The sequence below is a fragment of the Mytilus trossulus genome, chromosome 9 (genome assembly GCF_036588685.1).
Source record: "Mytilus trossulus isolate FHL-02 chromosome 9, PNRI_Mtr1.1.1.hap1, whole genome shotgun sequence".
NCBI lineage: Eukaryota > Metazoa > Mollusca > Bivalvia > Mytilida > Mytilidae > Mytilus > Mytilus trossulus.
The window spans coordinates 34,819,752-34,844,197 of NC_086381.1; the positions used below are offsets into that span (position 1 = coordinate 34,819,752).

Here is a 24,446-nt window from a genome sequence, read left to right on the forward strand (position 1 = left end):
GAAAAAGCTTCTTTTTTTGAATTTACATAAATTTACATTTACACATGTGATAAACTTGATGGATAATAAATGAAAGAAGAACTTTCAAAATCAGTAACATAATTCAAACCATAAATAAACAGAACTTTCTAAATTATGAATAACTCCCTACTACAATTTACTTATCAGAGGGCGTAAAGGGTTATTTTCGTGCAACGTTTTCGGCCTTTTATTTCATGTGTTTTCATGTTTTGGTGTTTTAATTATCTCTTGATTTCTTGTGTTTGTCATTATTATTCTTCAGACAAAATAAACTGACACTTTAACTTGCACCAAATTGGTCAACAGATATATCTTAAGTTCTTAAATGACAAGCAGATAAACTGATTTTCTAAGCAGAGAGAAGTTTACTTCTTAAAATAATTTTTGATCAAAATCCTTTGAAATTTAATTGGCATTTGATACTCAGCACTAAAATTCAAAATTTTATTAGAGTATGCTCAACTTAGTTTTTATTAAAACTATCCACCTGTAAATATTGTATACAATGAGACAGTTCCACTATAAATAAAATATTTGAAAATCCATTATTCCCAGTTATACTCACTCAATATAATATATAGCACCTTCTGGGGTAACTGCCTGCTCCCAACCTTGAGCACCTAGAAAAAACAAAAATATTTATTAATTGTATTACTCATTATACATACATTGTAGTTATTCCAACTACATGTACTTATGCAACAGTTGTACATGCTGACTTTTAATATTGTATTTTCATTCCAGTTCAATATTCATTTGTGCATTATGCATGCATGTATTTAATCCTCTATATTCATGATAAATTCAATGTTAATAAGGAGTTATTCCCCTTACAACCAGGTATGATAATTTAAGTTTGTATATTATTAAACTGGAGATGTTTTCTCTCAAAGCAGTGTTTTTTCTTATGAAACATGTTTTTTTCATGGCACAGCACGCTTATAAAACTGAAAATGCAAATGGGAATGTGTCACTAAGAGACAACAACCATGACAACATGACCATAGATCAGACAACAGCAGCAGGCCACCAATGAGTCCTATTCTTAAATTAAGTTATAGATTTTCTCAATATTTCTGTTAAAATTGAATTGTACCACCATTAAGCTTAAAATGCTCTTGAAGTCATTCCCCTTACCCTTTTAAACATATGTATGGAAAATATTGCAAAATACTTTTAATATTTATCTTATTTCTTTATGCATGTATATAATGAGCACAACCTTTTCATTCTTCTGTATTGAAAAACTACAAAAATCTTATTCTATTGACAAAATTTATTACATGCATAACATTCATTTCAATTAATATTCAAAAGGAACTTTTTACTTTCGAAACTCAGAACAACTCTAACAAATACAAGAATCAAAATACTAGCATATGGTATTATCAAAATAAGAATTAAAGTATGATGATCAGTTTTGACTGATCTATATCTCTTAGAGAAAAATTTCACAAATGACCGCTCAAGCTTTGCAATTATCCATGTTGGAAAGGGCCATAAAACAGAAAAGATTCACTGCCCAAATTTTAACTCTATCTTCATATTGTAGTTCTTAGCATTGTGTATGAGTTACATAAAATTTGGATGTAAAAACCTCAAGTAAAAGTGCAGTAACTTTTTTTTTTTACAATTTTCCCAATGTAAAGGGAGTGGAAGTTTCCACGGTCTTCGTTTTCCTGTTGTCTACCCAAGTTCCCTGATATTCGACAAACTTTGTAAAACTACGGTTAACATAAAGATGTTTATTATACAAGACATATGTATGGTTAAGGCCTGTAGCCAGGAATTTCCAAGGGGGGATTCGTTGGACTCACAAACTCGACTTTAACACTTAACAGTCACAATTCGAACAGAACATTGACTTTAACAGTGCTTATTTGTAGTCAAGGGGGGTTGGTTGAACCCCCCTGGCTACGGGTTTGTGGTTGAATATAAGTTTATATAAATAAAACTACAGCAGTGGCTAGTCTTCTTGTCGTATAAATAAAGGTTCCATGTTTGCAAGCCAAATTGTATAAGCGTCTGTGCATGCTCATTTCAAATCCTACACTGTAAGTGTAGACTATTATAATCCCTGGCATAAGCTCTAGAACGGTAGACAATACATTGCCAGAGTTGTATTAAGTCCACATCTGTGGTTCTTAACATTGTTTATGAATTTCATCAAATTTGCATGAATTACATTTTGTAACTGATTGAAAAAAGAGGAAACAAATATATTTTCATAGTTATAATGGGGCATAACTATAGAACAATATTAAAGTGACTTGCTGACTTGGAACTCTGTTTTTGTGATTTGGTCCTGTGCATTATTAAAACAAGAAGATTTGCAATTTTTGTGACTTACTGTTTAAATTCAAACCATGTCTGCAAGTTAAATCACTCACTCACAGTTTGGTTCTCAAAATTGTGCTAAATCAGTTCCAAATCTAGTGGGTCTAGTGAAAGTATAAGAGTTTAATCAGTAGCTAAATTAAAACAATGATAAAGCCTGAAATTTTAATAAATTGCATATTTCCTTCCAACCCTCTCACCTTAGGAATGAAACACAGGTGGTAAAAACACTTAAAGACATTATCTTTATATGTACATTAAGCCACCTGAAGTGGTACATGTATCTACATAATCTGTGCATTAACAAGTAGGGGTAACCTGAATTATCTAATAAGGATATAAAAAAAAACTCATAGGAAGAATTTACTATAAGGTTAAGTTGGCAATGAAAATACAGTATCAAAGTACTTTATGCATGGAAACAACTAAAAACTTCCTGAAGATGTACAATCATAATTTATGTACATGTATTATTGATTCTGAACTTTTTTAAAGAGTGGAAAGCTGCTAGCCATAGATATTATTTAATTGATTGATTGTTGGTTGATTAACGTCCAGTGGCAAATATTTCATGCATATTCAGGGCGACAACAAGTTAACAATAAAACAATAGGTAGGTTGTTGTAATAGCGGCCATCTAGGATGATGGTCGGGGAAATTTGGACTGCCACTGGAAAAAGAGGGTATATTGGATAGGGACAGAAATATTGCCTTGCAACAGTCCACCTACGGACCCCTCAAAGAGTTGTTGAAAGTGTTCTTAACGTGCACAGAGTGTGTCAATCTTTTTACACGAGGCATACTATTTAATGATTTCTCTCTATCCCAACTCGCAAGTCAGGAACTTTACTAAGTATGAAAAATGAAGATGTGGTGTGATTTCCAATGAGACAAATTTTCACAAATGACACAGATAAAACATTAAAAATGTTTTTGAGGTACCGAATTACTACAACATACCAGGCCTTTTTAAAGCCAAAAAGAGTGGTTTATTTTTGCTTTCAATACTGTCTACCACTCCTTATTTTGAATTCCCCCTTTTTAAAAGGCATGGATCTGAACTGAAACTTGAGATGTCTTGTTTTATTTAATAAATCAATATTTCATCATGTTCATCTTCTACTTTTTATGTTCATCTGATTATATGTAGCACTAGACCACATTATTCTGCAATAGAAATTCTAAAGAGAAAACTGAATTGTTATGTAATTTAAGACATTAAATATGTATGCCGTGCTGATATTAATTACACGTATTATATACAGCACAAATTACTTGGTTTACTTTCATGTGTATGGGCTGTAGGTTAACCAAATTTATAATTTAATTATAGTTCTGTGAGATCAGACAGTGACTTACTACACATGCTACATGTTCAGTCCAACCTAACCGAAACTTTTTGAAATTTCACATTAATATTTTTCTTAAGTTAAACCCCATTGTCCCCATTTGTAAATTAAATAGAACAGTATTGCAGGGATGATCATGAAGATTTTATTTTTTGTCTGATGTCAACATATATAAATGTATTGGCAGTTATAATCTGTCATTAAATGGTGCTATAGTAACCTCTGGGCCGTATGGGGCCACTTCCTATATACATGCATATATACATGGTGATAGAATATGCTGCTAGAATAGGTCAACTTTTTAAACTTGAAAAAAATGTGAATATGTCGAGAAAATTGTCAAAAATATTTTGGATTAAATATTGAAAGTGGTATCAAAAAATGTAAGAAGATGGATGTGGCATGAATAAATAAATGAGACAATTTTCCATTCAAGTCACAAAATTTATACTAGAGGCTCCAAAGAGCCTGTGTCGCTCACCTTGGTCTATGTGAATATTAAACAAAGGACGCATTTGAATTCATGACAAGATTGTGTTTTGGTGATGGTGATGTGTTTGAACATCTTACTTTACTGAACATTCTTGCAATCATTCTATCTATATTGAACTTGGCCTAAGAGTTTCAGTCGAAAATGTTAGTTAGAATTTACAAATTTTATGAAAATTGTTAAAAATTCACTATAAAGGGCAATAACTCCTTATGGGGTCAATTGACCATTTAGGTCATGTTGACTTATTTTAAGGTCTTACTTTGCTGTACATTGTTGCTCTTTACAGTTTATCTCTATCTATAATAATATTCAAGATAATAACAAAAAAAAGCAAAATTTCCTTAAAATGACTAATTCAGGGGCAGCAATCTAACAGCACTTTGTCCGATCCATCTGAAAATTTCATGGCAGATAGATCTTGACCTGATAAACAATTTTACTCCCTGTTAGATTTGCTCTAAATGATTTGGTTTTTGAGTTATAAGCCAAAAACTGCATTTTACCCCTATGTTCTATTTTTAGCCATGGCGGCCATCTATGTTGGTTGGCCGGGTCACGACACACAGTTTTTAAACTAGATACCCCAATTATGATTGAGGCCAAGTTTGTTAAAATTTGGCCTGATAGTTTCAGAGGAGAAGATTTTTGTAAAAGATTACCAAGATTTACGAAAAATGGTTAAAAATTGACTATAAAGAGCAATAACTCCTAAAGGGGTCAACTGACCATTTTGGTTATGTTGACTTATTTGTAGATCTTACTTTGCTGAACATTATTGCTGTTTACAGTTTATCTCTATCTATAATAATATTCAAGATAATAACAAAAAACAGCAAAATTTCCCTAAAATTACAAAATTCAGAGGCAGCAACCCAACAACGGGTTGTCCGATTCATCTGAAAATTTCAGGGCAGTTAGATCTTGACCTGATGAACATTTTTACCCCCATGTCAGATTTGCTCTAAATGGTTTGGTTTTTGAGTTATATGCCAAAAACTGCATTTTACCCCTATGTTCTATTTTTAGCCGTGGCGGCCATCTTGGTTGGTTGGCGGGGTCACGCCACACAATTTTTAAACTAGATACCCCAATGATGATTATGGCCAAGTTTGGATTAATTTGGCCCAGCAGTTTCAGAGGAGAAGATTTTTGTAAAAGTTAACGACGACGGACGACGCCGGACGACGCTGGACGCCAAGTGATGAGAAAAGCTCACTTGGCCCTTCGGGCCAGGTGAGCTTAAAAGTGAACCATTATAGTTCAAAACAAATGTATATGTAACATTTAGACCCCCACCCTCTCAATTGTAACTTTATAAATACAAAACAGTTATCTTAGCTATCATTAAATTTAACAAATCCCTACAAAGATATTTTTATCTGATGGAAGATCATGATCAGAGTTCTACACTTTCATAATATACATTAGGCTTGTAAAAATGTTCAGATAATAATCAACATTCTTAATCAATTATCACCCTGTAAGTTTATTTCTGATAATCAACTACTCAAATATACTGACACTTGTTTAAAGTTACTAACAAAACTTTTCCTCTGAAAAGGAGAGACTTGTACAATAGTCAGTAATATTGGTTTACTCTGCTATTCAATGGTTAATTGACAAAAATTACAGTCATTTTTATGGAGACCTACTAAGTTCAACATTTTTTAAATATTGAAGTTTTTGTGTCAATTTAAATTCTTCACAAATACAATTTAAACATCAGTAACCTGTACATACAAATGTATGGTTTAATTTTGATGTGACAAATAGGATTAAATGGCTTTATAAAAATATGGACTTGAATTATGTCATGAATATGCCAAATGTAGATTTGTACAAATCCAATGCATAAAAAGATACATCGTAAGAGTCTTGCAAGACTTAGGGCAAAATAAAAACAAAACCCTTTGATAAACGAAATTATCGTCGTTCCCTCCGTCAATTACCTTTCTGACAGTCTCTCCATAATACTCCTATTATGGCTTTGAGTCGAGAGCAGGTAATTATTCTTTCATGCCATGCTCTATGCTCATTTTATCATGGGTAGGCATTATATTTGTCAATATCTTAATACGGAGCATTGTGGCAGGGGAATAAATATCTGAGTATATATCATAATTTATTTCTCATCATGAACATAAATAGGATCTTTAGAGCCTTCACCTTACGTATATACTGTGCTATTTTGTTTGTGTTCCGAAAGGTAGAGAGAGATGAGGCCTGAACATATACATGTACATGTAGTTACCAAGTCAGTAAAACTAGTGTTTTGAATGCATTTTGTGCATTCTTTACACTCAAAAATCAAATTTCCTAACAACATTCCAACATAGATATATCTATTGATTTTTAGAAAGTTATAAAGGCTATTTTAACTGTAATCACAATAAATTTTTATCTAAGGATTAAATTCTGATCAGGGTAGGGTAAATCCATAAACTGTTATAAAAACACTTGAAATGTCAAAATAGGTCATAAATACATAAATTCAATCCTCTTTTATTGTAATCCAATTATATATGAATCAATCTGTGTTCATACTTATTATTTAGATATATTATATACAATGTATATAGCCTACATTGCAAAATAATCTGATGTCAGTCTAAACTAATAAAGTTTGTTCAACGTGCATCTGTAAACTGTATCTGCACTTGAACATTTGACATCTTCAATTAAAGCATCAATATCAGTTTAGGTTCAATGAGGGTAAGTCATGAAATCCTGAGGTCCTTAATTTAAAGAAATTTAAATCCTGACATCCCGAGAATTCCCGCATTCCAAAAGGATCAATCCTGAGCTTAAAAAACACCATATCCCAACGTCATGAAAAAGGTCCTGCCCCACCTTTAATGTGGCAAATATATAGTCACAATGTACAAAATTTATACTTACTGACACTAAGTCATTTTTTGGCTCTTTATTGCTTGCAGTTTCTTGTGAGCCTATACTATATGTGTTGAATGCCATACTTAGAGACCTTTAATGGTTTGCTTTAAACAATCAAATTATGTAGCGATCTAATTTGTTTCATTTCACTAAATTGGATTTTAGCTAGCCAGGCAAAAGTTGACAATTCCTTGGACTCGCATTCAAAAATTCCTTAGCATCTCAGATCAAAACCCTACTGACAAAATATCTGATACAGCTAACTTAGTATATATATTTTAAGTAAAAAGAAAGACCTTAGATAAATAAAAATCTAATTGATCTGGAAGATAATGATTGCAAAAAATATGATGTATAACCATAATCAATCACCTGGGTATAATTTTCTTGATAAAAGGCTTAATTTGTCATATTGTAGGTCAAATTACCTAAATGGTATGTACAGCTGGTATTTGTGTTGTTATTTGTTAAATGACCCAATAAAAAATATTTACAATTTAAAATATTTTATTTCTAACATATTAAATGTCATATTTACATTCTAAGCACATCACCTATAATAATATAAAATCATTACAAGTCAATATGACCTCTGGAGCCTTCAAGGTGCATCAATTCAAGTGCAGATTGAGGAATTTTAAATACATATATATATATAGTATTAATAGAGGAATTTGTCTCTATCTTCTTATGGTTAATTGATCTTTGGCTAATAAAGTATGGTTTCAAATCTTAAATTTTCTGAACAGAAATTTAGTAATCAGAATTTCCAAAATAGCTATTTATCTTAGGCACTTGTTTCGTGCATGGGGAATGAATTCTAAGCTGAGTGATATATTCAAAATAAAAATATTTTCAATTTTGATAACATATTTTTACATAGATTATTATTAAAACTAGACTACAATCAAAATATTGTTTTTTCATCCTGGAATGCATAAACAAAATAGAGCTACATGTACATATGAATATAGTTAGCAAATAGATTTTCTGAAGTCCCACTCATAATTATGAAAGTTGTCTTAATTGGGGGGACAGTCCCCTATTAAAAATTACTGTATACATGTACTTCCATGATCAAAATTGGGAATCACTAGATCCTTTAAATAACCATAATTTTATTTTTTCACAGACTAACTGGAACCTGCTGATATCCAAATAGTTATATTTTCTAGTCAATGAGAGAGAACTCTTTAGGTAGAAATGGGGGTACATTCATGATGAATTATGGTGAAAATTCTTGCCAAATGACTTTAACTGTAATTTTAGATGCATGACATTTTTCTTTTAGACTCGCATCACATTATTTTTTTCTCTCAAAGATATGCTAACGATAAATATTTGAGACCTCTGAAGAATCACAATAAGGATATCTTGACTAATCACAGTAAAATTTTGACCAATTTGACGCTAAAGGTAGCTGAAAATGACCGTTTGACACCTGAGGGTAAAGGGCATTTTACCCTATATATTTTTAACCAATATATAATTTTAATTCATTTGATTTATGGTATTTTTAGAGCATTAAAATTATATGAACCATTAAAATAATCATTGCAGGCTAGACTACCTTTATCATTGTATATGGTAATGTGTCATGTTTTAAGATGTGCAAGCATGCACATTCTGGGTTTGACAAGTTGATGAGTGAACGTACATTGTACTAACTGACTAACGATGACTATATATTCCTGTGAATCATAACTTATATGGGAATCTCCCGCCATTTCTCTACAAAAACGTGCATGTTAAGTTTAAAATTTTGTTTATTATATTTGTATATCTACCTTCAATTTGTCTATGACCCGTTTTGACTGGCTGTCCTGTTCTCGGATGAAGCCATGATGTAGTCTGAATTCGGTCACTGTCAACATAAACAAAACAAACAGGTGTGAAAAACTTTACGGAAGGTATTGTAAACAAGCAAGTGACGCGATTATTGAATAAAATGTCAGATTGAAACGATTAACATGGACCTTTTTTTACAGAAAACTTACTCAACAAAGAAAACTCTTCCGTCTCTTGTGACACCTATGCTCAGGTGTGCAGGGAGTCGCTCCCGAAGTAGATCAGCCGCCATGTTTGAAAAGTTGGAAAATACCTTTTGGCTGTTCCGGTGACCTCCCACTAACTTTTTTGAGATAAAAATAGTAAGGATGCAAAAGGAAAATTGTATCGCTTTAAAAATATAGATAAGATGACTAGAGATAAGAAAACTTTATTCCAGAGTGTAAAAGTAATAAAACAAGAATTCTTTTAAACATTATTGAGCAGGGGCGAATCCAGTCATTTTAAAAAGGGGGGTTCCCAACCCAGCACAAAAAGGGGGGTGTCAACTATATGTCCCCATTCAAATGCATTGATCGTCCAAAAAAGGGGGTTTCCAACCCCCGGAATCCATCCCCTGGATCCACCACTGTTGAGATTATAACCGTTTTTGTCAGAAATTTATTCTGCTCTCACTAGATATGTTCTGAGCAAATCTTTAATGCCTGTTATATATATAGTCCACAAACACTTGTGTCTGAAAAAAATTTCAAACCAAAAGCATTGTATTGGTATGGTCTTGAAAATTCACTTCAACAAATTAAACTTAAAAAAAGTTAAATCTGGGCTTGCCAATTCAAGTTAAAAAATTGATTAAAGAAAATTTGAAATGTCCAAGTCCAGAGGCGGATTTAGGGGGGAGGGGGTCCACCTTTTTGGGGGAAAAATATGGTTGCTTATATAGCGAATCACTGAAGCGTGACTGGAGCGGGCCCCCTCTTAGGTCAGTCAGTGGGCCCCCACTTATGAAAATTTCTGGATCCGCCACTGAAGTCTAAAATATCGCATAAAGCAAGGTTAAAAAAATTGGAACAATTTTAAAGATTCTTCAATTCATACTAGATTGATCAATTGATTAATGCTTAATGCCACTTTGAGAATTTTACGCTTTGGCGAGGGCTTTACTGCCGGTTGGAGGAAGACCAATGGTGACCATATTTCTATTACCAAGTCACCCTTGGGGTTTATGTCAGATTGTGTCACTGCATGAATACTCAGGTTTTATTTTAATTTAACAGTATGTACCATAAATACATTTTGTAGATATTAAACCAAGTTCGAGTTATCTCTCTTTATATTTATAGTTGGGTACTTTCTGTAAAGGAATATGTGATTGAGCGAATCAGTCTTTTCTCTTGGTTGCATGCTTATAATGATCCGTTTGATAAAAAGTTCAAAGTTTGTAAACTAACCTGATTTAGGAGGTGATCTTCATTTCTTAGTCTATGTATCATTCTCTATTCTGTACTTTATAGCACAGGTTCCTCTGTTAATCATACTTTTACTGTCTTTCTCTCCGTCAGCTGTCAATTCCCATTTTTCTAAATTTTATAGACTTACACCTCATTTAAACTTTCTCAAGAATTAAGCAAACTATACATTCAATACATGCAAAACAGATTTAAAATGAAAATGCAAAACAAAAGAGTTAAATAAATATACAATGAACTTAATAAAATATTACAATGTACTGGATGTCGCCTGAACATTGCAGTTAACGTTGAACCATATAAAAATAAATGTAGACAAAATGTAGACAAAACTATTAACTACTGCATACTGAACAGCAAACTGGTTTCTAAGCAATTCCTGATTTATGATCAACGCATTTAACACATTGAATCAACTTGAAATAAAGGATATCACAGATTTAACTAAGTTTGTCCAGATCTCGAAAATGTCAATGAAGGTCGGTTGAGAACAAAAACGTACGGATCTATAGAGAGGATTTCAATTTTCTTTTTGAGAACTTAAAATATTACACAATATAACAACAAACCATCGCCTCAACATGTTTATGGAACATATATTTCCTAGTTGATATGTAAGCAAAGCTTGCTTTTCCTATCACGATTTCTTTGATAGAAGATAGTTGCTTGAAAAGTAAATAGATATTGAACTAAGTGTTCCGTTTAACTGAATAATTCCTTTATAATTTGGTTGACCGCTATTGCAAAAAGTTAACAATGAATATATAAAAAAATACTGATAAAAGTTAGCACCAACTTTAACTACATTTTTTTCTCAATTTGTTTTACTGATCGAAGCTACAATCTCGTCCTTTTTCCACAATTTTGACATCATCAAAGTTGACACCACAGAATATAAACTTACCATAAATAATAAAACTAGTGCCACGTATACCATCGAACTTTTTTTATTACTGTTTACATCGTGGGCACTGTCCCGGTTTATAGGGGAGGGATCAGCGCTCTGATATACTTTATACCCCCCCCCCCTACATGTTGCGTTATTCCAACTACAAACCAGGAGCCAGAGTTGTAGTTGATGGATGCTGTCTGATATATTTGTAAATGTTGATTGTTTTGTCACAAATCAGGCCATTTGTTTTTCCTGTGTGAATAGTTAAACATTTTGTTAGGTCAGTATTTTTATATCTTACTATTCGGTATGGGGTTTTAAGTAAGTTGGCTTTGTATTTTACTCATATAAAGAGTCCAAACAGTAGAGCATACAAAAAATACACAAACAACTTTAAAAAAAAAACGCTCATGATGTGATGTGGCTTTCTGGCTGTCAATGACTGTTGGAAATAACTTGAATTTTCGTTAAAAAAAAATAATTAAAAGGTCTCGACACCGCCTCGTCGTTTTTAAATGTTTTGAACTTAAACAGACTTTCGATCAGAATATTGTAAAGTAATATTGTTGAATTTATGGTTAAAATCGACACTTTGGTCGCTTAAAATTTTCGACAGTTGATATAAAAAAAGATCTGGTATGATTGCCAATGAGATAAATCTTCACAAGACACTAAATGACACAGAGATTAACAAATATAGGTCACCGTATGGTCTTCAACCATGAGCAAAGCCCATTCAATTAAGTTCTCTATTGTTAAAGGGACACTAGCTACGAGATATATAAAAAATCTAATATATTTTATTTTTTTGCTCAATCATTAATGATATGCAAATAGTGAAATAATAATTCGCTGTTAGCAGCCAGTATGGTTCAGTTTTATAAAAAAAAATAAGCTAAAAAAACATTGATTATGAATTATTCACTTGCAAGTGAATAATTTGACCTCATTGAATCCGTATTCATGTGAACTTCAATTTAACCCCTTAGCTTGAGATGGATAACACGTGAATTGTATGTGTAAAATTATTAAAGGAAAAAAATGTCAACATTGAAAGTGGTACCTTTTGTAAGCTATTATTCGTGTGTTTCTCAGTCCTATATGTTCTCCCATTTTTTGTAATGTAGTCCTGTCATGCAGTTTTGTCATTTTAATAATTTATTTAACGTTGCCATAAAAGCGGGAGGTTTGGCATGCCACAACACAAGGTTTAATCCACCATTTTTTTCTTAAAATGTCATGTACCAAGCCAGGAAAATGGCCATTGTTATATTATAGTTCGTTTCTGTGTGTGTTACAGTTTAATGGTGTGTTTCTGTTGTGTCGTAGTTCTCCTCTTGTATTTGATTCGTTTCTCTCAGTTTTAGTTTGTAACCCGGATTTGTTTTTTCGATTATGAACAGCGGTATACTACTGTTGCCTTTATTTATTGAAGTTTTAGGGTATTTTTTTATGATGAAAGTAATCAAATAGAATGTTTTTATTTCTAAAGTGAAACACATTTTGCTAGCATCTGTTAATTTACCCAACTATGATCATTTCCCTTTTTGATCATTTTACTGCTAAAACTTCTGGAACATTTTTGTCACAATTTTAATTTAAGTAAACCGTTTGCCATGGGAAAACATGCGAAATAAGGGAGTGAGAAGTGATATGATTGCAAGTAAAACAACTTTCTAACACAGACCAATGAACAAGTAGGCAAACACTTATAGACCAAGAACAATAAACTTTTGAAAGGCATGACAAAATAAGGAACAATTTAACAATGGAAGTCCATGTCCTTATTTATGAAGAGTATATTCCCAATCACTTTCTAACGAGTAAATTTCAAAATGCTAAATTATTTTCAAAATTATTCATAAATCATTCATGATAACACTTGCTTCAAATTTTCGCAAAGAAAATCACACATTCCTTTACTAGCATTGTCAGTTTTCATTATGGAAGTTTTCGTCTAAATATTTAATCAATTTGAAAGGTATCTTTTTTTGGTAATAACAGAAACATATAGAACGTCTCTGGTCATAAGTACTCCCAGTGTTTCATTTAAATGGGGTCCAACTGGACCAAATGCAAAGTAAAATTGTATCTGCAGATCACTTTTGAGTTTTGACGAACGTTTGCTATTGGGGTCGTTATGGGTTAAATTTGTCATCCAAAGTGTAAATTAAACCAGATGCTCCGCAGGGCAAAGCTTGATACTACCGCAGAGGTCGAACCCTGAAAAGTTTGGGCAAGTATGGATACAACATTCAAGCTTGATACAGATCTGAATTTGGATTTGGATTAAATATTTGACACAGCATAGGTTTCTTATATAGAATAAAAATGTGGTCTATGAACTAAAAAAATCAAATTGGAAATTTACCCATAAAGGTTCAATATCCAAAATTTAAATGCATGGTTAGATTTTCAGCAAAAGAACCAAATTTTTTTTTTTATGAAATCAAATAAATTTCAATTTTGGACCCTTTGAAACTCAATGTGGACCAATTTGATAAAGATATTTGATAAATACCAAAAAATTTGATAAATATAAAAAAAAATGATAAATATCAAAAAAATTGATAAATATCAAAAAATCTAAATACATGGTTAGATTCGGCATATCACAGAAATTCATTTTTTGTTGAAATCAAACAAAGTTTAATTTGGCACCGATTTGGACCAACTTTAAAACTGGGCCTATAATCAAAAATTTCAGTACATGTTTAGATTCAGCATATAAAAGAATTAAATTTTAAATTTTGTTTAAATCAAACTAAGTTTAATTTTGGACTCTTTGAACCTTACTGTAGACGAATTTGAGAATGGGATCAAAAATTAAGAATCTAAATACACGGTTAGATTCGGCATATCAACAAACCCCGATAATTCAATTTTTGATGAATTCAAACAAATTTTAATTTTGGCCCCTAATTCCTAAACTGTTGGAACCAATACTCCCAAAATTAATTCCAATCTTCTTTTTGTGGTCATAAACTTTGTGTTTAAATTTCATAGATTGCTATTTACTAATACTAAAGTTATGGTGCAAACACCAAGAAAAATGCGTATGTGTGCCTTTTTTTGGCCCCTGATTCATAAACAGTTGGGACCATAACCACCAAAATCAATCCCAACCTTCCTTTAGTGGTTCTAAACCTTGTGTTAAAATTTTATTGATTTCTATTTATTACTTATACTAAAGTTTTTATCCAGAAACCATCCGTCTTCGGACGACGCTGACGGCGACGTCGCCGTGATACCAATAAAAATACGACAAAAAAATATTAATTTTTGCGGTCGTATTAAAAGTAGTCTATAATTTTTAAAAGTTACCTATCTGAAATTTAAATCCAAAAGATGAAATTTGCTGGAGATAGTTAATTTATCTATATTACATGTAAAAGATCATGTACCTAAGAACAATGAACCACCTCCGTATTCTCGTTAAATCGTGTGCGCCTCGAGTGCGGATTGTCGTGGGTTCGAACCAGGCCAGGTTCAACCATAGATGGCAAGATTGGTACATATGCTTCTTCCCCGCTCAGCACGCGAAATTAAAGACTGTTCTTCTGTGTGAGAATGATGTGTCCGAGTATGGTGATTTTAAAATTCCGACTCAGCGTGTCGGTCCAGTGCAAAGTAGGGTTCGTGTTCATATCGGACTCGCATTTTCTCATCCTGAATATGGATTTAATTTGCCATTGACGCTAAACGGTCAGCCATCCATCCATCTAACTAGTCTAAAATGTTTAAGAACAGATTTTCTTTAATGCAACAAGATTCATTTATATATAATTATTGATAAAACATTTCTTAGATTTATCCTTTTTATTGATAAAACATTTCTTAGATTTATTTTACATATTGATAAAATGTTTCTATCATTTTATTTGATGTATTTGTGTCTTTTACCAACAATCTCATTAGGCAAATCAAAGACGTATTTCTGACGTAAACAGAAGCTTATTTCCTCCTGTTTCATCCATGGATTGTCAAGTTTCATTTGTTCAGTTGTATCCACAGTAACCTCTTTCACTTCCGGTGTGTGCTCGATCTTGTTGTCATCTTTACTTCCGCATAGAAACTTCCACAGAAAGCAGCACATGCAACACAACATGAAAAAGCCTCCGAAACCAGCAGACAACCCAATAATGATAATCAAGGATAGTTTGCTGTCCTACAAATATTAATATAAATTTCATAATAAGGGAACCATGACAACCTTGAACTTTAAAAGGTTTTTTTTTAAGAAAAAAATGTTTTCGCACTCAGCGGAAACATATTTATTTAGTTTTTCGGCGCTATCAATCAAGTTTTTTTTTCCTTCAAAATTTAACACTATAAGGTATGAGGGAAAACTGCATTCAGAATAATTTTTTTGTCATCTGCTTGACTAGACTCAAATTTAGGATCAGCATGTTATTTAAAGAGGGACAGTATCTTTATCATGTTCTTATTTCAATACGTAGGTTCTAAATACAATACGTTACTTTGATTATACAATACATATAAATAATGTAAATACCTGAACAAAAGTTTCTGCAGGAACTGTAAAATATATATACAAATATTATTAATCCTTATATTATGCCATTTCTTTGGGTGTGTTAATTTTCCAAACTCGTTTGTCATGCTAGTGTTTGAATATTGTGTTTTTTTATAGTTCATCAAACCTTTTATTGTCTTTTGTGGATAGTTGTTTCATTGGCAATCATACCATATCTTTTTTTTTTTATCTTATCTATGATCTGATAAAACGTTCTCTGTGTATATCTGATACATAAAGGATTTCGTTATAAAAAACACTTCTACTGAATTCCTTCATATACGTTAAGATACGGACAATATACACTGGTTGTTCCTTTAAATACACGCATGCCTAAAGTTTATCAAAGACAATAAAGCACCGTATCATAGTTATTAGGATCTATGAACATTGAACATCGGCAAAAGAGACATTGATTTTATTTCAAATATCTTATTGATAACTAAATATGAATTACTGTCCATTTATGAACGTATTGGTTTTAAAACTACCGATTCTGTTTACAAAGTCATGTTAATGTTTACTTTTATACACAATTCAGCTGGTTAGATTTTATGGATTATATATAAGTTGAAAGTAGGCTGTAAGTAAAGGCAAGACCTGCAATACATTTATATGTCTCTTGTAAAGGCGAGTACTCTCAGACTGGTATTTTTGAATTTACTAAGGATTTTCTACCTCAGGCATAGATTACCTTAGCTGTATTTGGCCAAAACTTTTAGGAATTTTGGTCCTCAATGCTCTTCAACTTCGTACTTTATTTGGCCTTTTTAACTGTTTTGGATTCGAGCGTCACTGATGAGTCTTTTGTAGACGAAACGCGCGTCTGGCGTATATACTAAATTTATTCCTGATATCTATGATGAGTTTATTGTTATCTTTGTTATGTATTGTGTGTGCTTAGTATCGATATAACGAGTAAATCCACTTTAAAATTAAATCTTCTAGGTTTGTTCTTCTGTTGTGTTGTAATGTCCCTAGTTGGGGTTATGGTTAAGTGCTCGCAAACATTGGTTTGGTTTTCCCGTTTGAACATTTTTTTCACTAGTCATTTTTGGGGTTCTTTATAGCTAGCTTGTAGGATTATACGATAATTATATTTTGTGAATGTTCACATTGGTGTACTATTTATGGTGGACACCGTTAGAAATTGGGGAAAGTTCCAACTTTTTATCAAATTAATAACAATGAAAAATCGAAAAAGCAACGTTTCTTCCTTCATAAGATCCCATAATTTTTCACTCATAAAATGCAAACATTAAAATTTAAAATGCTTACAACGGTCTTTATTCATGCAACTTAAGATTTTCATAATCTAAAAGTTTTCTTTTTCATTTTAACATAAGTACCATATATAGACTCATGGAGATTAAGGGCCTGACATATTGTATAGATATTTGTTTATTGTTGAAGGCTATGTTTACCTAAGTTATTTGTGTCGTTAGGTTGTTGGCTTGTCTCATTCACATGTATCCGAAATTTCTTATCATTTATACCGAAATATTTCAATGTGATCTAAATAGCATTTTGAGCCATATACTTATTGCGTTAAATTGAAAGACAGTTGTATCATAACCTTTACTTTTCCCAAAATCGGATTAAAGAAACTGTGTATGTCACAGAGTGGTCTTCAACAATGAACAAAACACGAGAGATATTATCCGGACTTTTGACAATTTTCATTACCTTCACAAAGTACATCATATAACCGTGACTTTACATGAGATCTAAACTCATATGACTTTGTCATACGGACGAAGTTTTCGTCTTGACTGGTACAATTCACTGACGAAGGACTCATACAGTTAGGCTCATCACCTCCATTTACCCATGGAGCCCAAGACACAACTTCTCCATCCAGCCATTTATGAACCTGGTTTGCTGTATCCCAAACCATACCTATCCACATTTCTTTGTCGGGTCTGAAATAACATTTGTTTTAATATCAGATTTTGTAACGACTAAATCAAATGTTATACAAGTGTGAGAACGAGAGACATTATAAAATCATAAGTACAAAGAAAACAGACCACATGAGAAAAAAGAAGAAAACAAGACTAATAACAATACCAAAAAATATCAGTTATAAAAGCAAGAATTAGCCACACGACCACCATCAAATATAAGGGGTGTGATATTGTTTAAAAATTAAATATCAAGGCATATAAAACCAGATGTGACAGTTCTCACCGGATGCGAAATAGGAAGTAGATTTTTTTTTATCCTTTTTTGGTTATTGTTCCATGGTTTGACTACAGCATAGTTGGTTTAAAATGTATAAAGTATACCCTAGAATTAATTTACCACCAACTATAACAATGTAAGTTTTAACCACCTACCCACTAACACTAGCAATGTAAGTTTTTACCACTTAACCACTAACTCGTACAATATAAGTGTTAACCACCTACCCACCAACACTTCCAATGTAAGTTTTTACCACTTAACCACTAACCCGTACAATATAAGTTTTAACCACCTACCCACCAACACTAGCAATATAAGTTTTTACCACTTAACCACTAACTCTTACAAAATAAGTTTTAACCACTTACCCACCAACACTTCCAATGTAAGTTTTCACCACATCTAATTCATCATTGTCCTTAATCAGCGCTAGATCCATTCCAACATCTGTACATCGTTGTCGTGATGGATCCCAGGTTTCTCCCCCGGTCTTAAATAATTGATATGTATTACTCCGAACTAAAACTGTTAAGACAATAAACATGACTAATCAATGATTCAAATACCATTCATAAAAGTATGCAAGTGTCTTAAGTCAAATGACCTTGATTGTTTATTTCTTTTTTTTTTGTCATTTATATAAAGCATTCAGTTATTGGTATTAGAAGAAAATATAAACTCTAATTGTATATATTAAAGGGGATAAAAATGCACAAGAAAAAATAAAGAAATCATGAATTAAATGCAATGAACTAAGGTAATCTATTGGAAATAATACATTATAAAAACAAAAAAGAGAAAGTTAAATAAATGGGAGCATTCGATATGTTCTCCCCTATAACAGTATATGTTTGTTATTGATGTGTTGTGTTTTGTAAACCTATTATTCCGTTTTTAAAGTTCTCACTTGACTTTATTAGAATATTTAATATTCATAGGCTTTTTGTATATTGTCAAATTATGTTCATGACACGATGCGTTCATCAGTGTATGTAAAGTGCGGATCCTAAAATATCATTTTTACTGTATATGCCATAAATGTCTACTGTAGAATGATAAATAAACAGACGAACTTTTTTTAATTTTTGAAGAAAATCAAGAAAATTAGTTAAAATGTATATGTTCAGAAATACATAATACTAATAAAACAAAGTAAGAGATGCGAGCGGGGTTTTATCGCGCCTAAAGCCATCCAGTTGTTAAATATATACCAAAATAGGTGAATATTTAGGACATTTCACGAACAGATCGTGCAGGTGCTTTATAACTAACAGGTTAGATGTTGTTGCAGTAAAAAATATTCATTTTAATACAATTATTAAAGTTGTATAACGTAGAATATGTTTTGTCATTCAGTTTCTTCATATTTAACTAAATTCCACTATGATGATTTCGTAATGCTAGTCATGTTTACTGTCGAATAATGATACTATTCTTTCATTTTCACTGTGGAGCAAATCATTATTATTGTATATGCGGTGCATTTTCACTGTATAATTTTATTTTATTTTATCTATTACAGCTCATTTCTTTAAGCATGTAGAGCAAGACTTTAGTTGATTTGCTTGCTCTTTTTTTATTTGATAATCATTATGATAACACCCAATTTAATTAAAATATTAAAAATACAGGTTAAACTATGCCTATTCATATTGTTTAAAAATGTCAATCTTATTTACAAAGTTTGTATAAACAATTATACAAACAAAGCAAGCCAACCAAAAATTGCTTTACATGCATTAGGAAATTAGCTGTTAAGCCTTAATTTAGCCGACTTGCTCAAACAATAGATAAAGTAAAAGAAAGATTTGATCAAATTTAACTTACGGAGGAAAGTTTGGTTTTAAAACACTCTAATAAATTCAATAGAAATAACATTAATTTCAAATGTATTCCATTTAGTTTCTTATAAAGCGTATAGGGATCTTTATCCTTATTTTTTTATCCATTTCCATGACATTTCACCACTAATTACGTACATCTTGATATAGATTGCACCTTTGTTTTCCCGTTTAAAAGGTTTTACAGTGGAGCCCTTTATAACGTGCTGTTCGGTGTGAGTCAAGACTCCATGTTGAAGACCGTATTTTGACGTATAATGGTCTACTTTTATAAATTGTGACTCGGATGGCGAGTTGTCTCATTGTCACATACGACATCTATATATGGCTCAAAAACGAAACGAGACGGGATAAAAAGGGATAAAAGAATCTACGCTACTTTTTTAATATATTTATAATGGGATTAATATGAGTCAAAATAGAGTAAAATAGTGGGTCGCATTTGGGTATAAGCGTCACGCCGGATTGCCGATTTTTTGCAAGCGTGACAGGTGAAAGTCAAATGATTGTGTAGTGAAAAACGGGAAATGAAGTCTAGCGGGACACGGATAAAAATTAGAACTGCATAGTATAAGCGGGATACGGGAATCTGACAAAACAATAAGCTGAATACGGGAATCTGACAAAACAGTAAGCGGGATCCGGGATCAGAACCCCCCAATGAGACCCAAGAATAAGATATTTTTGTATATTCATCCTATTGTTGCAGTCATGCCTTGAAGAACAAATGTATCCGATGCATGCATTTTTTTTATTTATTTTTGGTCCCTTTTTCAATTTTGTGGGGTCCAAATTTATAGACAAAAGTCCTTTAATATAGATATTTGGAATTCGTTGACATGCTGAATCTAACCGTGTATCTAGTTTGGGAATTTCTTTTGCCTAGTTGCTGAAATAGCCCACATAGAGTTCCAAAGGGTGTTAAATCAACAAAAATGAATTGTAGCATGCATTTCGCGTACAATAACCCAAATGTGCATGGTTTTACCTCTGCGGTAGTATCCATTCGCGGATCTACAATTTTTCATAAGTAGGGGCCCACTGACTGCCTAAGAGGGCCCGCTGCTGTCACCTTCCAGTGATTTCCTATATAAGTTAAAATCAAGGAGAAACGTAATCTGAAGAATACAATATGACATTTTGAGAATCGCTTTTGTTACAAGTTTGAAAAGCTATATATTTGATGAAGAATGAATGAGGAGTTTGTATTTCAATTTGAAAATACATGTTTCATAAATCCTAAAGTCATCAACTAAGGTTTTTTTCATTTGTTGCAAGTGCATTTATCACATGATTCTACAATGAAAATTCCTCGCATCTTTGAAAATTCTACATTAATAATGACTGCACTAACAGTGATAATTCATCGCATCTATAGTTAAAATGGATCGCTTTCAATGATCGATATGCTATATTATGATGCTTTTATAACACTTATTTGAACTTTAATGATATGTGTGTATATTATAAAGACATATCACAATGAAAATATGTTAAAACTTAACTTAAAATCCTTTAACTTGATATTTTCAAAACGTAAACAAATACAGTTTTCCCATGATCCTTTATTCTACAATAGACATACCCGCATATAACAGTAAAAATGAACTAGCTGGATTCGCACTTTATATACACTGTTCATTAAGGGATTCTTTTTGGTATGATACTCAAGCATCCCGCCAATGTTTTATTGTGCTGTGGTAATTTTTAGTATTCTTGTCTTTTATTTTTGCTTAATATGTGCTATGTATAAACAATCTTTAAACTTTCTTGTTGACATATATATCTTTTTATAGTGATTAATAGTGGCGGATCCAGAACTTTTCATAAGGGGGAGGGGGCATTGACTGACAAAAAAGAGGGCGATCCAATCATGTATAAGTAATTCCCTATATAACCAATCAATTTTTTCCCACAAATGCGGACCAAAGCCCCCTGGAATCGCATATGGTTAAAATTACAACACACTATTGACCTTTTGTTTACATTGTATGTCTGTTTGTTTTTATCACACATTGTTGTAAATTTTTATGCAACTGTCATACAATTAAGAAGTTTAGCTAGCTATAAAACGATTTAATCCATCTTTTTATACAGAAGGAAATTCCAGTACTAAATCAGGATTATGACAGTTGTTTTCCATTTGTTTGGTGTGTTTAAGATATTGATTCCGCTATTTTATAAGGGACTTTCTGATTCGATATTTTCTTGGAGGGTTTTCTTTTTTTTTGTTACTGCAAAGGCTTATACCATTGCATCTTTTAGAAATTCAATGTTAAATCGTAATAGTTATAATTATTGTCTCGAACACGACTGACAACAAATTCTGAAGTCGCCACGTTCTTTTGAAGGATATCAATGTTTTGGATAGTTGTGCGCATGTCGAAGTTTAAACAATACTGTATTTGTACGACTCCGTAAATACAAAAAAAAAAGGCGGAAGAAAACAGTGGACGATCAAAAACTCATAAGTCCAATAAAAACTAACAAAAAGCGGAGGACACATAAAAACCGCCAAGTCAATCAAAAACACAAAAAAAGACTGAATAACACGTACTTCATAAAAACAAATGGGAGAAACTTAGATGGTCAAGAAGGAATAAAAGTTCCTGGTAAAAAAGTACAAGTCTCGAAAATTGATGCCATTATTGAGGAAAAGAAGACGGAATTGTTGTAACAATTGCATCATATGCGTAAGTTGTTTCTTATACGTCATCTAATTAATTACATTATTTATTCTTGTACGTCAGTCAAATTTGTACATTACCATAGGCGGATCCAGAGGACAATGGTGGGCCCCGGCCCCCTTTAGTGGGAAAAAATGGGTTGATTATATAGGAAATCACTGAAGCATGACTAGAGCGACCCCCTTTAGGTCGGTCAGCACCCCCCTTTATGAAAAGTTCTGGATCCGCCACTAATTACGCCACCTCATGTGCATTCATATTGTAGTTGTAGAATCTGTATCTTGAAAATGACGTATGCATATGACGGGATAATAACAATGAGCATGTGGTTCAACAAACAAAAACTAAACTAGGAAGAACCGATTTGTTAACAGTTATATGTGGTTCCTGTTTAAAAGTACTCATGCGAAAATAGCAGTATTGTCAAGGTCAAATATGGCTTCAGAAGTAAAATCGATTGTAATTTAACAAGAAATGGCGTGTTTACATTTTTGTACTACGAATACGTAGCATAGACCAAAAATGCATGTATCAGATAATAAATGGATAAAATATACTCAATAAGAAAAAAATACCTAAACATTATATCACATGCCAATTAGTTTTTTTTTATCAAAACAAAATCATCCTCTAAAGACCATAATCTTTAGACATCTATGTGAAGAGTTCGCTTTGTTTTGTGTCTATTATTCTTGTTTCTGTTTTATATTGTGCATATACTTTGTGTGTACTGTATATTTATGTATTGCAAGAAGTGAGACTAAAAGTATAATAAAATATTGAATCTGTAATGTTTAATTAAATGTGTAAAAAAAGTACTATACCTGTATAAGAAACAAAATACACAAAAATGGTAAAAGACATGCTTATATATTAAGTTCCTAACTTGATTAAAAAGAAGCAATGCAATGTAAAGTTACGTCAGTTGGATCCCTGGTTGCATTTCTGAATATTTAATTAAAAAAAAAACTATATATTAAACTGTTTGCACTGTATACTCAAGTAAACATAATTGTAACCCTACTATAGTTTTTTTAATTGACTTTCTTCACGAGATCAATAAGGACTACCATTTATATTCAGCTAAATTCAATATTTAAAATAAAATTTGCTATTGACTGATCACATCAAAAAGCAAACCAAAATAAAGAAATATAATAAAGTAACAATGCCACTAACTTATAAACATTTTCATTAGTAGCAGTTTCGACCCCGTTTTAAGAATTTCTGGTTCCAGTAGTGTAGAGTGTAGTTATTTGTAATAATTATAAACGATGTAAAATGCCAAGGAATAGACATAAAACTTATAATTACATCTTAATGTTGATTATTTCGGATCCCATTTCGATCATATTGTGTCGCGGTTTTTTCTTTTTATTATGTCAAACTCAAAACTCAAGACATTTTTAAGTTCTTTGTTTTTTTCAAACTTATGTTGTTGTATCCATGTAACGCGCCACCACTAACTACACGAAGCTGTCAGAGTCTTTTCTATATTAGTCTGAGAATCAACGGCCAGTTATAATAAATATAAACATCCCAATTTCTTGTATTGTTCGACCCATTTCAAGAGAAAAAAAAATCACTAATTCTCGCTTTTGTTCCACTCTATCATAAAATTTAAACTCAATTTTTTTTTGGTTGATGTAGATTTTTATTCGCAAGTTTCTATTTAACCTCATACAGTCCATGAAACGTCTTACAAGTCAAATTTGTCAATATGTATACATAACATGTATGTATACAGGAGACTATACATACAATGTATATTTGAATAATACGCACAATACAAATACCAACCGTGTCAGTGGTTTGTGACAAAGAAAGCTTAAACAACCTTCTATTGGAATAATGTTTGACATTTGCGTCACGTCTAAGGGCAGATATGCCATTGAACAGAATGATTGATCGGAGTGAATGTTCTTTTCAACATAAGTCAGGAATATGACAGTT

General features: G+C 32.0%; 2 protein-coding genes across 4 annotated transcripts in view; both read right to left on the bottom strand.

Annotated features, from left to right (window-relative positions):
• The window catches only part of LOC134685636 (uncharacterized), a 64,470-nt gene extending 55,281 nt beyond the window's left edge, over positions 1-9,189 (bottom strand). For all 3 annotated transcript variants that reach the window (XM_063545568.1, XM_063545566.1, XM_063545567.1), the window contains exons 1-3: positions 9,090-9,189; positions 8,880-8,956; positions 587-641 (exon numbers count right to left, since the gene is read on the bottom strand). In XM_063545568.1, the coding sequence (XP_063401638.1) occupies positions 587-641; positions 8,880-8,956; positions 9,090-9,172 (215 nt within the window). In that variant the 5' untranslated portion in view covers positions 9,173-9,189. The remainder of the gene's footprint in view (positions 1-586; positions 642-8,879; positions 8,957-9,089) is intronic.
• Positions 9,190-15,118: 5,929 nt separating this feature from the next.
• On the bottom strand, positions 15,119-23,834 carry LOC134684574 (uncharacterized). The gene is made up of 5 exons (XM_063543868.1): positions 23,673-23,834; positions 18,334-18,490; positions 17,465-17,700; positions 15,758-15,780; positions 15,119-15,409 (listed from the first exon to the last, which is right to left on the bottom strand). Exons 1-5 carry the CDS (start codon positions 23,686-23,688, stop codon positions 15,119-15,121), a joined length of 723 nt encoding a protein of 240 aa, XP_063399938.1. The 5' UTR covers positions 23,689-23,834.
• Positions 23,835-24,446: the final 612 nt, after the last annotated feature.

Excerpts from the sequence above, each read along its gene's own strand:
- LOC134684574 (XM_063543868.1), bottom strand. Across the intron at positions 17,701-18,333 it reads TACATTGGAAGTGTTGGTGG|ACCCGACAAAGAAATGTGGA; the intron begins GTAAGTGGTTAA and ends ATGTTATTTCAG. Across the intron at positions 15,781-17,464 it reads ATATGATGTACTTTGTGAAG|TTCCTGCAGAAACTTTTGTT; the intron begins GTAATGAAAATT and ends TATATTTTACAG.